The 14,559-nt window shown below is 35.2% G+C and overlaps 2 protein-coding genes across 2 annotated transcripts; both read left to right on the top strand.

Moving 5' to 3' along the window:
* Positions 1-1,965: 1,965 nt before the first annotated feature.
* nog5 (noggin 5) lies at positions 1,966-3,174 on the top strand. Its single transcript, XM_081384142.1, has 2 exons — positions 1,966-2,123; positions 2,241-3,174. Exon 2 carries the CDS (start codon positions 2,271-2,273, stop codon positions 2,901-2,903), a length of 633 nt encoding a protein of 210 aa, XP_081240268.1. The 5' UTR covers positions 1,966-2,123; positions 2,241-2,270; the 3' UTR covers positions 2,904-3,174.
* Positions 3,175-3,906: 732 nt separating this feature from the next.
* Positions 3,907-12,691, top strand: LOC308701715 (uncharacterized protein). The gene is made up of 11 exons (XM_081384130.1): positions 3,907-3,997; positions 7,759-7,848; positions 7,939-8,040; positions 8,580-8,637; positions 9,690-9,733; positions 9,828-9,911; positions 9,986-10,081; positions 10,313-10,402; positions 12,128-12,187; positions 12,262-12,342; positions 12,421-12,691. The coding sequence occupies exons 1-11, from the start codon at positions 3,967-3,969 to the stop codon at positions 12,492-12,494; spliced, it is 810 nt and encodes a 269-aa protein (XP_081240256.1). The 5' UTR covers positions 3,907-3,966; the 3' UTR covers positions 12,495-12,691.
* Positions 12,692-14,559: the final 1,868 nt, after the last annotated feature.

Here is a 14,559-nt window from a genome sequence, read left to right as displayed (position 1 = left end):
TAAAAGAAAAAAAAAGAGTGTTAAAATTAATCAACGGTTAAAATTGAGAGGAAAAAATAAAGAAGAGGGGGGAAAAACCAAGGGTTAAAATTAAGAGGGGAAAAAGGAGAGCAAAAATGTTAAATATTAAAATGTAACAAAATTATAAAACATATACATTTGTTAAAAAAAATGATCAATTCATTAATTAAACATACTACAATTGAATTAATTAATTAGATTATTTAATGTTACTATTAAATGCCACATTTTTCATACTATTAATGATTATTATATTTAATAAATAGTTTGTTTGTTCAGTTAAAACTAAAACCTGTCCAATACTGTAAACAAACCAATAAACAGGAAAATATAGTGATATTAAAAAGACAATACTGTATGTTTTAGAAGACATGTAATTATAAGACAACTGATTTTGAATTGTATTTATTGTAAACACGCACATATCCTTAAAGCATGTCCTAAATAATTTCCTAAATTACTATTATCTATTCATTTTGAGAGTAAAGGGATGATCATATGTTAAAATCCTTAGAAGTCAGTATGTTAATATGATCTCTCTCTTAGCATTGGTTATGGGCGTTTCCATATATATTTGTAAACTGTATATAATTATGCATGTGTGTGTTGTCTCCGTCTGTCTAGGAGATCAAGCGTCACCTCACTGAAGGCTGGCCTGGCATGCTTGACCTGATGATTAGATTTATTAAAAAGCGTGGGTGAGGTGTGTGTTTGTGCACGTGTTTATTGTGTGTGTGTGGATGTTTTAAGGGGGTGTCACTGACGTAGATCCTTCAGGCATAAACTCAGTGCTCGTTATAGGTCAGAGGTTGAGCAGTGAGCTAATTGATTAATTTAAAGTGATAAAATGCGTCATTCATTCAATGTGTGACAAAGTGTCAACTTGAAGGCCACGCATCACAATCGCTGTCACGTAGACGGTCTACATTCAAACCTTTTTGTATCTCATGGTCAAGATAATAGGAATCTAAGGTATGTGTGTGTCAGGCCTGTTTAACATCAATATCAAGCTATAATGTGCTTCAATGAGCCTGGAAATCTGTGTAATTAATTAACCCGAATTTACGTCATTCTCTGCTCATTGTTGAGCATCAACAGCTTCTGAAGGTTTGCAGGTTTTTATCTTCAAAATAAAACTAAATAATAATAAAAAAAAACTAACAATGTGCAACATATTCTTACAGCATTTGTTGCAAAAATGTTAATGGGATAATTCACCCAAAAATGAGAATTATCCCATAATTTACTCACACTCAAGCCATCCTATAGGTGTACATGACTTTCTTCTTTCAGACGAACACAATTGGAGTGATGTAAAAATATCCTGGCTCTTCCTTTTATAATGGGAGTGAATGTACCTTGTTTTTTGAAGCCAAAAAAAAAAAAAAAGCGCATTCATCCATTATAAAAGTTATTGTAAGACAAATATCCATATTTAATGGTAACAGCGGTACACAAGTCAAGCTCCGGAGGAAGAGTGACCTCTGCCATTGCCGGAAGCCAGTGATTAAAGTTTATAAAGTTATATTTTTCTTACAAAAACACATAGCTTTGCTCCAGAAGGCCTTTATTAACCTCCTGGAGCCGTTGGAAATTAATAAAATTGGAAATAAATAAAAACTAAAACTACACCACAACTGAAATAAAAATGAAACTGGAATTAAAATAAATAAATAAATAAATAAATAAATAAATAAATAAAAACCATAAAAAAATAGCCTAATAAAAATGTCAAAATCACATTAAATATATTAAAATTAAACAAAAATGAAAACACAAATATATATAAAACATTGATAATACAAGGGCCTATATTGCATATAATAAAAATAACAGTAAATAATAACACTTATTGAGTTTACTCTCAGTTAGTTAATTTGGGCATTCCAGGGTCTCAGCTCTCCCGTGAGAGGGGGGTGTTGTAGTTGTAACGGGTGAAACATTGATCTAAACCCGCGGGGCGACACAAGCGCGGCAGCGCGCCGCTCATGACGCGTCTGGCGTCTCCAAAGAAAAGCTCCATTCAGCAGGAGACAGGCTTCAGTTATAAAGACGAGTAGCCTTCATAGTCTCCCTTTAAAAGTCTCTACACAGTTCATTAGGTAATTACCTGCCAGTGAAGATAAGTTTTGAATAAGTTGTTCTTCACAAGCTATTTGTTACCAAAAACCGCGATCCAAAACTAATAATCATACGTTTTTTGTTAAACTTCATTTCAGTAAATCGGACAAAACTTTTTCTTGACTGGAATGAAAATGAAGGCGTCTCCTGCGCTCGTGCTCTGCGTGTCCGTCACCGTTTACTTCGCGCAATCTCAGCTTCAGTTGCGCGTGCGCCCGTCCCCTAGCGAACACCTGCCGGTACCGGACCTGCACGAGGACCCTGACCCGGCGCTGGAACCGGGAGAGAGGGATTTAAGCCCTCGGCTGCTGCGGCGCAAACTCGGCAGCAGTTTTGACCCAGTCTTCTCTTCGACCGGTCCACCAACGCGAGGAAACGGGTCCGAAATCACGCGAGATGACGAGGTCAGTCTCGCCGGACCGATTCCCAGTGAATTTCAGCTGCTGGATTTCACCGGTCTTAAAGCAGCACCGAAAACGGAGCGCAGGGTTCGTCGGTGGTTGTGGTCGTACACGCAGTGCCCGGTGCTGTCGATGTGGAAAGATCTGGGCGTGCGCTTCTGGCCGAGATACGTCAAAGAAGGACAGTGCTCGACCGAGCGCTCGTGCTCTTTACCGGAGGGGATGTTTTGTAAACCGGTGCAGTCCGTGAGCGTCACGCTCCTCCGGTGGCACTGCCAGCAGGGCTCTCGCGCGCTCAAGCGATGCGCGTGGATCCGCGCGCACTACCCGGTCATTTCACAGTGCGGCTGCGCGTGCTGAAGCCCACAGCTTGACAATTTCAAAGATCCTAAAATGGTTTAGCACAACATGAATTCGTATTCCTTTCTTTTGACTTTAGGGTGAATATGAATTGGACTTGTTCTTGTCACCCACCACCACTCATATAACTTTGACAAGGTGGACTTTAATAGAAAGACACATTTGTGATTGTGCATTCTTTGGCTATGCTGTTTTAGATTATATTTATCTGTGAGCATGTGAAGAAAATGTTTAATGATGAAAGAAAAAAAAAGACAATAAAAGTGCCAACATTGTGTATTTGTATTGTTATTGCTACATTTGATAATAATAGCCTACATAAAATATTTCCTTAATAAATCATTTTAATATACTGATTTTATACTCTATGCTGCTAAATATATATATATATATATATATATATATATATATATATATATATATATATATATATATATATATATATATATATATATATATATTTGCCACCTGTGATATTTTTTTTCAGGATTCGCTGATGAATAACAGCATTTATTCAAAATTTCAAATCACTTTATTAATTTAACACATATTTGTTTTACTAATTTCTTTAAAAAAGAAAGAAAGAAAATCTGACCTCAAACATTTTACTATATACTCACATAGAAAAAAAGTTATTTTAAATTGTAATAATATTTCACAATTTTACTGTTTTTTTCTGTATTTTTGATCAAATAAATGCAACCATAAGAGACTTCTTAAAAAAACAAACAAATAATATATATATATATATATATATATATATATATATATATATATATATATATATATATATATATATATATATGCATTTAAATGCTAATATAAAATAAGTGAAAGTTTATTTGTGAAAACACTTATGTGTCATGAGTAATAGCTTTGTATTGAACACGTTTGACATGTTTATTCTCTCACTTCTCCTTTTTTTTTTTACATTTTATGTTATTCTGTTTCTTTCTCCCTCCTTCTCTTCCGCCACATCTGTTCTCACCTCCTCTCTTTTACTGTCAGTTTTCACTCGCCCATCTTTGTGTTCACACTCATATTTGCTCTCTGATGTTTCAGGATGAATGCAACAAACAAGACCGTAACTGAAGGTTAGTAAAAGTAAAGTTAATAAAGTTCTGATATTTTTCTGGCAAACCTTATACTGTTTAATAAGAGAAGAAGGTATTATATTATAGGTATATTAATTATGGTATATTTTACAGTAGTTCATAGAAATGCATTTAAATATGCAGCATATGTGAATCAAATCAATGTAATTGTGTACATGAAAGGCTCATTTAAAAGAAAAATGCCGGAAAAATATCAGACGGACTTGCTGTTTTTGGTCTCTGATAATTACGATGCAGTTTTTCACCCAACCAACACTGTTAATGAAACGCTGAAGCATCATCTTCGGCGCTTGATGGTACTGTGTTTGGGTGCATGTTTGATAGTTTAGCAGAGTAAGTATCACTTCGGTGAAAATAACGCTTCAAATTGCTAAAGAAAGGAAATGTGTGAAGGCAGCTGGTGAGAAAACAAGCAGTCCCTCCCTTGGGATCTGTCTGTGAGTGTGTTTGAAGAGAAAAAGAGTAAGACTGAAAGTAAATGAAGCTAATCTAAAAGATGCTGCTGCTTCACCTTGTTTTTCAAAAGATCTGTTAAACCAAGCAAAATAAATCTTTCATCCTGATCATTTCAATAATGATACAAACAGAGCAATTTTTAGGCCGTAAACACATCTAAAGAAGAGTTTGAATCTGGTTTTTGGATTAAATTATGTTGATCAAAATGTTAAAACCACAGAAAGAACACAGTTTGGTTTAATAGTGACAGCGGCCTGATGTTTGCTGTGTTCCTGACATTCAACATTTCACACTGCAAAATTGTTTCTGATATCACTCAAATATCATGAACACTCTTGAAAATAAAGGTTCTTTATTGGCGTCGATGGTTCCATGAAGAACCTTCAACATCCATGGAATCTTTCCATTCTACAAAAGGCTCTTTATAGTGGAAAAAGGTTCTTCACATTCTTAAAAAGTAAAGGTCTCCAAAAGGGGTTTTGGCAGTGATGCCATAGAAGAACCATTTTAGTTTCCACAAAGAATCTCTCAGTGAACAGTTCTTAAAAGAACCACTTGTTTTTTCTTAGTGTGAAAAGTATTTTAATAATATAAAAAAACATTTTCCACTATATAGAACCTTTTGTGGGATGAAAAGATTCCATTGATGTTAAAAGGGACCTGTTGTGCAAAATTGTCATTTATATTGTTATTGAACATTTTATGTGTCAATAATATACACATGCGGTTTCTTTCTCTGCTGTTTACGGTCACAGACATAACCGACTGTTTATGTGAACTTTGTGTGTATATTTGACATAACCTCTGTCACACAAGGTTGAAAGAGGAACAAGAAGAAGAAGATGATGATGATGATCAAGTTTAAAAAGTCTTTAATAATACACTTAAAAGGCAATCCAAACAGGCAGACAAACAAAACATAACCTCTAATGTAGACATGACCGGACCACTGGAAACTGACAAGACTGCAAATGAAATTCAAAGCAAATGAGGGCAATGATGATTAACACCTGTGCAGGTTAAATTAATCTCCATGACAACTAAAGAGTGGTGGGAAACTGAACAAAGGAACACATGTGACTGAAAATAACAAACTAAAAGTCCATGAAAACAGAAACTAACTGAACATAACGGTGACAACCTTGTGTGTATTTGACAGTTTAAGTGCAATAAGATGTGAAAGAGAACTTCGTTTAATTCTCACGTGAAGGTCTGACATGCAGCTTTAGGTGCTCGTGCTTCGGATGTGTGCGCTCAGAAAATCATATATCAGACTTTTAGACTGCTGTGGCTTTAAAACGCATGCAAACAATAAGAGTACGTTTACATGACGACAATATGCTTTAACCGGACAAGTTTTTCCTTTGAGTTTTCCATGTACAGATGACACCATTGTCAAAATGATCCCCATTCACACGGATCCGCGAGAATGCCTAAAAACGCTGTATTCTTTTGCCAAGCCTTTATGTCGATGAAACATTATAGGGCTGGTAAGTCCCGCCCCTTCCGCTAATCCCCCTGGACCTCTAGGTTGAAAAATCGTCAATGCAAGTGAATGGGAGAAAATAATTATTTTCTGGTCCCGTTTGAATTGTGCCATGAATGTGAACGTATGTTGTCTGTGAATTTTTTATATAACTTTTCATGTTACGAGTTTGACAGTATATGGTATGATTCTTCGGCCAGCAGTTGTGGAAAAGACATAACGAGAAAGACTACATGTCGCCTATGTGACGTCACCCCATAAAGTTGACATAGCCTACCCGTGGTTTTCACCAACCTCAACGATTTTGTCCTCTCCCTGAAAGAAGGCGGTGAAGTGCACCAAAGACACAGCCATGTTTAGAAGGATCCGTGAGCTAGTGTCCGTGTGCGAGTGGTGGTGACGTTTCAAACGCGTCGAAAGCAAGAGTTGTAGTCCACAAAGTGCTCTCACACAAAGTCTAACCGTATCAAACGTCTACCCGCTAAATTGTATCATTCTTTACACGAAAAGTTATATAAAAAATTCACAGACAACATATGTTCACATTCATGGCAAAATTCAAACGGGACCAGAAAATAATTATTTTCTCCCATTCACTTGCATTGACGATTTTTCAACCTAGAGGTCCAGGGGGATTAGCGGAAGGGGCGGGACTTACCAGCTCTATAGACCTTATGTAGCCCCGCCCCTTTTCAGCGCTGTGCTCGTTGTCTTTTGACTTCCGGTCTGTATTTTCACAGCGATCTTGCGTATTTATGAACGGCTCGTTTTAAAATCTTCCCGGTCGACTGACATTTGTCAAGACATCTGCTTTAAACATTACAATCCTCATGACAACTTTTGTTAACTTTACATTAAGTAAATCCACTTCAAAAGCTAATTACTCCTGGACAGCAATGCCATAGAAATATACAGAGCGATCGCAAAACGAAAGTTATAAGACAATATTCTAAAGATGGCGGCGCCCTCGTTTCTCTGGCGCATAACCCGTAATACGCATGTGCATGACGTCATCGTTTTCAGAGGTTTGCGTTTTTGTTGTTTACACAGAGACTGTTTTCAAAAACTTGCACTTTGAAACTCATTTTCAAAAGTTTGCGTTTTCAGGCATCCAAAATGCCGTTGTCTCGTAAATGAACGGCCAAAATGCATAAAATGTTTTACGTTTTTAGTTGAAAACGGTGTCGTGTAAACAGCCCCTAACTTTCATGAAGAACTGCAATGTCACGTGAGTGTGGCCACGATAGACATTATAATAATTTCGTTTTTGGCAGAGTATCTGAAGCAGGAGCTGTAAAGGCACATCAAAGGGGGCGGGGAGCAGCAGCTCATTTGCATTTAAAGATACGTGCACGAAAACTGCTTCCTCTCAATAATGGGCATTTAAAACATGGTATAGCCTAATTAATATTTATTCTGCGGATGCTTCACAGATACATTCTGGGGACAATTGAGACTAATACTACATTTAGTATTTTAGGGGCATAATTGGTTCCCTTTAAAAGTTATTCACAAAACCATCAATGCCAATAAATAACCTTTACTTTTGAGAGTATGAAAAAAAAAAGTAATTTTTTAGGAACTGTTCACTGAAAGGATTTTTGGGGAGCCAAAAATGATTCTTCTATGGCATCACTGTGAAAACCCTATTTTGGAACCTTTATTTTTAAGAGTGTAGTAAGATTGTAAGTCTGTAAAAAATATAATATATTTTGCTATCATGTGTGTTAGTTTAATAAACTAGCATGATGAAGTGAACTTTCAGCTCGAAAGAAAGACAATTTCATCATGTCCACAGGTTACACAAAAGTTAACACAACTGTGTTTGATGGTGCATCTCACAGCAAACCTGATCTCAAGCCAGTCAAAAACCCCTCACATAACACAGGTAAGTTTTTATGCAGCATTATGTCATAATAAATCCGATGCTGAATATCAGTTAATCATTTGTGTGTGTGTGTGTGTGTGTTGTGTTTAGCGTCTCGGCCTGACTGGCTGCTCTACACAGTTCCTGCATCAGCCTTTTTGATTGGGATCGTTCTGTTCGTCTACACCTGCAAAACACAACGACGCAGAAATGGCAAGTGTTGTGAACACACGCACACACCCACACACACACACACACACACACACACACACACACACACACACACACACACACACACACACACACACACACACACACACACACACACACACACATGTATATGTGGATTCTAGGGACTCTCCATAGGCGTAATGCTTACTGTACAAACTGTATCTTATCCCCCTACTCACCAACTCTACCCCTAAACCCAACCATCATAGAAAACTTCTGCATTTTTTTTATTTCAGTTCAGAATCACAGTTTTGTCTGGTTTTGAAGCCATTTTGTTTATGAGGACACAGGAAGTTTCCTCATTAACCATGTTTATGCTGTTTCAATAGGCCTATTAGTAAAAAAAATATGAATAAAAATACTATTAATTAAAAACTATAGCTAATACTAAAATACAAAAAATACACACACTGACATAGAAAAATTTTCAGCATACAAGCATCATGTTGACAAATTATCTATTGCATTATATAGTTCATAGATTTATAATGGTCCTTAATGATAATTTTTTCTTTATGCAGCACCTACAGAGCAGAGGACACACACAAATGGACATGTTGCCCCTTATTCTACTTTTGGGTGATGTATTTGCCTTTTTTCAATAGTCATTCCCTTTTCTTTTTTACTCTATATATCTTGTTGGGACAATAGTTGCCCAAATTAGCAGTATTATATATAAAAAAAGAAAAGAAAATCAAAACCCTCTGGTGCTCCTCGCGTGCCGGTCAATTTTTTTTTTACTTCAATGAAATTCATATATTTTAGTTTGATAATGTTTTTTATATAATATTTTGAATTTAAAGGGATTTTATGATGCTAAATTATATTTATGCAGTAATTATAATCTTTATTACTTAAATATGTTTTGAGCATTACTACTTAAACTTAAACTGTCGTCAATATTGAATGCTTTGGAGCACTTGAGTTTGGTCTCTTTTTAAGAAGGCACTTAGTAGATTATTGCTGACATGAAAAAAAAGTGAACTTAAAGTTCTAGAAGTTTAAGTTAATTATTGAAAAAGGCACAAAAAAAAATATATGAAATAATCATTTTTCCAAAACATGTTTTACTCTAAACCTGCGAGAACATCAAAAGCCATAAATCTAAACAAGTTATGTTCCAAATTTGAGGTTGATATATCAAAAAATGAGCTTTCAGTAAGATTTTGTTTGGGCGCAGTACCAAACATTTCCACTAGATGAAATCCGCTTCCCATTCATTTGTAATTCATTCAACAGTACAAGCGTGACAATTTTTTATAGCCTTTTCGAATCATGTCCATGATTTTTGGTGTGTGTTCACACAGCAAATGCCAAAACCTTCACCAAGTTTCGAAGTAAAAAATTCTATAAAAAAACAAAACGTAAAATGTTACAGTCAAAAATGACCAAAGAGCACCAAACGGTTTTAATACTCGTTCACGCTGTCACCTCTGAACCAGCTCGACATCACCAAGCCCTCCTCTCTATCCACCTGTCATATAGAGACTTTTCATGATTCATTCAATTACTTTCTAATTAAATAGTCTTGTGCTTCATTTGAAACACTTGAAACACTGCAAACATGTCACATTAAAGAAGTAAACGTGCTAAGAAGGCGGTTTCATGTTTTTGAATGTGTGTTGCCACAGGAGCTCTGTGAAGTGCATGGAGAGCGCTGAAAACATCAAGAAGGGTAAAACATTGCTAATAATTACATATTTTTTATAGTGCCAGCCATATTCAAATCCAGAAAAATGCAGTCAATATTACGTTGTTGATTTGGACAGATGAGACGCAGTCCTATGAGAATGTAGACGCAGCTATTTACAGCAATCAAGGCAAAGTCACATATTGTGTGTCTGCAGATGAAGGTACTGTATATCCTGACCAACAGTAATTATGTGAGGGGACTTTTATTCTGCAATTGAATGGTTGTTGGTTTTAGATTATCTTGAACCTGATGCAATTGGGAAAGAGGAAGGGGCGAGGCCAGAGGAACATCACAACACCCTACAACCGCCCAGCAGTTTGACAGACACTGGTGAGCATATTTTGATTTTACACACACATACTTAAAACATAAACATAAAAAAAGTTCTGAAATCATGTATATTTAGCTGAAAATATTACTAAATACATATTATCAAAATATATTCCTAGTTGTTGACTGCTTATTATAGCTTCACAATAGATGAAGTTCTTAATGACTGGAGTTCAATGGGGAAATGACGTGACACAGGTTGGATTCGGGGTCTGTGTGTCTTCTTCTCAGATGGAGAGTCGTATGAGAACATGGAGGGGTGTTTGTATGCTCAACCCCGAAAACGGACACAGAAACTTCAGCATGCGCCTGAAGAAGAGGGTGAGGGATCAAACACACACATATAGATCTAACTGACACTCTTGAAAATAAGGTTTCAAAAAGGGGCTTTTCACAGTGATGCCGAACCATTTTTGGTGCCCCAAAGAACCTTTCAGTCAACCGTTCTTAAAATAAACATTTTTCTTATTACAGTTTTTCTCGATTGCTTAAACACATTTCTTGAAAATATGCCTCGTATTCTCAAAACTATTAACACAAATCCATAACGTCTCACCCAATTCCCCAAACATCCTATTTTCAGGTCAAAATGAAGCTCTACACTCAAAACCATTCACTCTTGCTGAAAAACCAAACTTTGCCCTCAGACAGGACACACAAGCCCTCAAAATCACACACACTACAACATAGTCTAACACACTGGTGCAATAAATTCAAAACAACATTTCCAAAACTGGTAAGTTATGTTGCTTGTGGTTCCCCCATCACAAACCTTTTCACATGATGAACACAAAAGACACAACCAGTGGATACATCGGCACATTTTTATTCATACACAGAAAACACACACACACAAAAACATTTTTTTTTCCTGTTTTACTCTTTTTTTTTTACTTTTTATTTTACTCTCTCCTCTAATTTTTTTTTTTTATATTTACTTACAGTAAGATGTGTGTGACCAACATATGACAGTAAAAGAGCACAAACAAACCATATTCTAATATGGAATTCGAATTGTATTGGAATGGTAAAGAGTTTTGGGACGTAACAGGAGGGCCTCCACTCAAGGATACAATATGATGGACACGTCTAAGAATGTTCCACATATGTTTGAAATACCATCATTTGCCTAGAAAGATAACATTCTGGGAGTCAAGACTATAAAGGAGAAAGGATGCCCTCCCTTCACTGTCACACTCTGTGTTACTCTGTGTGACTGTACGACTGCTGGCCTTTTCTTGCAAGAAAATAAACCTCATCAAAGACTATTGGAAATGTTTGTCTCTTATTCAGTGATATAATTTTGTTTGCCACCACACCTCCCTGAAGGTTCTCGAGGCGACGGTAAAGTGACTCAAATTTGGCCTTACTCGTAGCCCAGCCTCCCTCATAGTCATAACATTGACAAAGACATGGGCAACTAGAGTGGCTTGAATTTCATCTGAGACTGCTTGTCTTCTTGTCCTTGCCCTTCCTCCTCCTCATTCTTATCCCTCTTCCTTCATGTCTTTCTGGATCCATTGTTCCAAAACGCAATAAACTGATTTGGGCCCTTTTATATATCTATTGAAGGTTCTGATTGATGTGTGTTAAATTTTGACTCTTAGTGTTTCCACCTGGGTAATTGTGTGCTAACTGAGCTGAAGATGTGCTGACTTGAGTGAACAATTTTGAATGCTAGTGCTTTATACATGACAACATGGTCTAAGCAATGAGAAATGAAGGGATTTGTGTGTAGAGTTTTGCAGTGACAGTTCAACAAATCTGACTCATGTGTCAAAACAGGGAATAATGTTTATAGTTTAGTGAAATGGGTGTGCTTTTTGATAAATGGCGTCATGGTTTTGAAATTTTAGTTCAAAAGCCTGGTTATAGTGTTTAAGCAATCGAGAAAAACTGTATTATGAACTTACTTACTTTTATTCGATGGAAAAGTTCCATGGATGTTAAAGTTTCTTTATGAAACCAATAAAGAACCTTTATTTTGAAGTGACAAATGAATTGATAATGTGCAGTAAACTCTTTTTAAAATGTTTCCCCGCATAGACTACATCAATCCAGATGAAGATGGAAAACAAGATCTCGCTCTGGACCACACAGACACTGGTAAGTGTTTTGCTGTGTGTTTGTTTGGCCATGTGGTATATGAAATTTAATTTCATCTTGTTTTCTCCTTCCAGAGTCGTATGAAATCATGTCTGGATCAGACTGTGTCTACAACAACACAGACTTCACAGCATCCTATGATAACACAGAGGACGGTGAGTGTGTGTGTGTGTGTTAAAGAAATGTGTGTCTCTTTACATCCGATTGAATATGTGTGTAAACCCCTGCTTCAGATTCATATGAACAGATGCACGGAATCCCAGTCCCGATCCAGAAAGAGATGGATGGAGGAAGAGAGGGTGAATGAGAGAGGAAAGGACAACTGCCGTGATTGACGATAGGAGAAACTGAAGAGAGAGATCGAGACCAGGGAAACAGAGAGGTTTTTCTCAATGATTAGAGAGCAGCTACAGCATGATAAATAGCTAATTATTATTTTTTACAAGTTTGTAAACATAAGTACTTATCAGAAACAACCTTGAAATAAAATCTGACTGTTTATTTACTTGGTCTTGCGCACAATTCATCAACACAACACAATTAGTTAACACTGGTTAATGAATTAGCTAACAATGATACATTTATTACAGTGTTTATTAATCTTTGTTAACGTTAGTTCATGTCAGCTCAGGGCCATTATATAATATGAACATATGAAGAGTTCAGATGCAAAAGCCTCTAAGTGCCATCTGAAATTTTCTTCTAGAATGATCATTTTTTTAATAAAGCTTGTATATTTAAGTTCAGTAATTTCACTTAAATGACAATTAATAGGTAATCTTCATTGCCATTTAATTGAAATTACTGAACTTAAATATACGAGCTTGATAAAAATGGTCATTCTAGAAGAAAATTTCAGATGGCACTTCGAGGCTTTTGCATCTGAACTCTTCATATGCAACTTTTGATTTTAATAATGTATTACTAACTGTTGAAATTAACATGAACTAAGATGAATAAATGCTTTTTCATTGTTAGCTCATATTAACTAATGTAGTTAACTAATATTAACAAATTAAAAAGTTTCTGCTGACAACCAAAGACACACAAACCAAAAATATATTAGCCTACATTTCTATTATCCAATCAAATCCTGAAGGCCCAGTTTCCCATCAGAATTATTTCACTCAGAATGTCACATTACAGAATTTTAGATGGTTATGAATGATATTTGATGTCGTCTGAAGACCTTGTTCAAACTGCTTTCTATTCATTTCAAAGTATTTAGAAAAATCTAGATTGTTTTCAGAGATGTTTATAGCTTGAGCTTCTAGAGTAAATCGCACACTGTAAATAAATGTCCTGGTCATACGTCAATCAAAAAAAAAAAAAAATTGCAAATCTCACAAAAAATGTCAACAAATGTCCTGGTCATATGTCAATCAAAAAAAAAAAAAAAAGTTGCAAATCTCACAATTTTTTTTTTTATATAGAAATGTCCTGGTCCTATGTCTATCAAAAAAAGAAAGAAAAGAAAAAAAGTTGCAAATCTCACAAAAAAGTTTCAAGAAATGTCCTGGTCATATGTCAATCAAAAAAAAAAAAAAAAAAAAAAAAAAAAGAAAGAAAGAAAAGAAGAAAAAAAAAAGTTGGAAATCTCACAATTTTCTTAAAAGAAATGTCCTGGTCATATGTCAATCAAAAAAAAAAAAAAAAAAAAAGTTGCAAATCTCACAAAAAAGTTTCAAGAAATGTCCTGGTCATATGTCAATCAAAAAAAAAAAAAAAAAAAAGTTGCAAATCTCACAAAATTTTTTTTATATAGAAATGTCCTGGTCCTATGTCTATCAAAAAAAAGAAAGAAAAGAAAAAAAGTTGCAAATCTCACAAAAAAGTTTCAAGAAATGTCCTGGTCATATGTCAATAAAAAAAAAAGAATAATAATAAATAAAAAAAGTTGCAAATCTCACAATTGTTTTAAAGAAATGTCCTGGTCATATGTCAATAAAAAAAAAAGAATAATAATAAATAAAAAAAGTTGCAAATCTCACAAAAAAGTTTCAAGAAATGTCCTGGTCATCTGTCAACCAAAAAGAAAAAAAGAAAAAAGGAAGTTGCAACAGTTTCATGACAATGAAGCACATTCAGAACCTCCTTCCTAATTCTCAATAGCTTTTGACATGAAATATTTAATCACTAGAATTACATCAAGGAAGCATTTCTTTTTACTAAATTTATGCAAAAAATTGCATTACAGCAATTTGTCATGAACAAAAGTCATAACGTGATGCAAAAATCTTTATTTTCTTTATGCATTTTTTTTAATTGATCTCTTGATTTTAAGATGAAATATATGATGACGTTGCTTTGTGAGCATCTAGGTTCTTGGTTTTAATTGCCAAGAGCTTTCTGAACAGTTTAATGTTTTTTTA

Source organism: Scardinius erythrophthalmus, assembly GCF_964197995.2.
Source record: "Scardinius erythrophthalmus genome assembly, chromosome: 1".
Taxonomy (NCBI): Eukaryota; Metazoa; Chordata; class Actinopteri; order Cypriniformes; family Leuciscidae; genus Scardinius; species Scardinius erythrophthalmus.
The sequence above is the reverse complement of the archived record's forward strand: the minus strand, read 5'-3'. Positions and strand labels throughout refer to the sequence as shown.

Bases quoted from the DNA above. Each gene is read 5' to 3' on its own strand.
- nog5 (XM_081384142.1), top strand. From the start codon at position 2,271: ATGAAAATGAAGGCGTCTCCTGCGCTCGTGCTCTGCGTGTCCGTCACC.
- LOC308701715 (XM_081384130.1), top strand. From the start codon at position 3,967: ATGAATGCAACAAACAAGACCGTAACTGAAG. The intron at 10,403-12,127 runs GTGAGGGATCAA...TTCCCCGCATAG, and splicing joins GCATGCGCCTGAAGAAGAGG to ACTACATCAATCCAGATGAA. The intron at 12,188-12,261 runs GTAAGTGTTTTG...TTCTCCTTCCAG, and splicing joins TCTGGACCACACAGACACTG to AGTCGTATGAAATCATGTCT.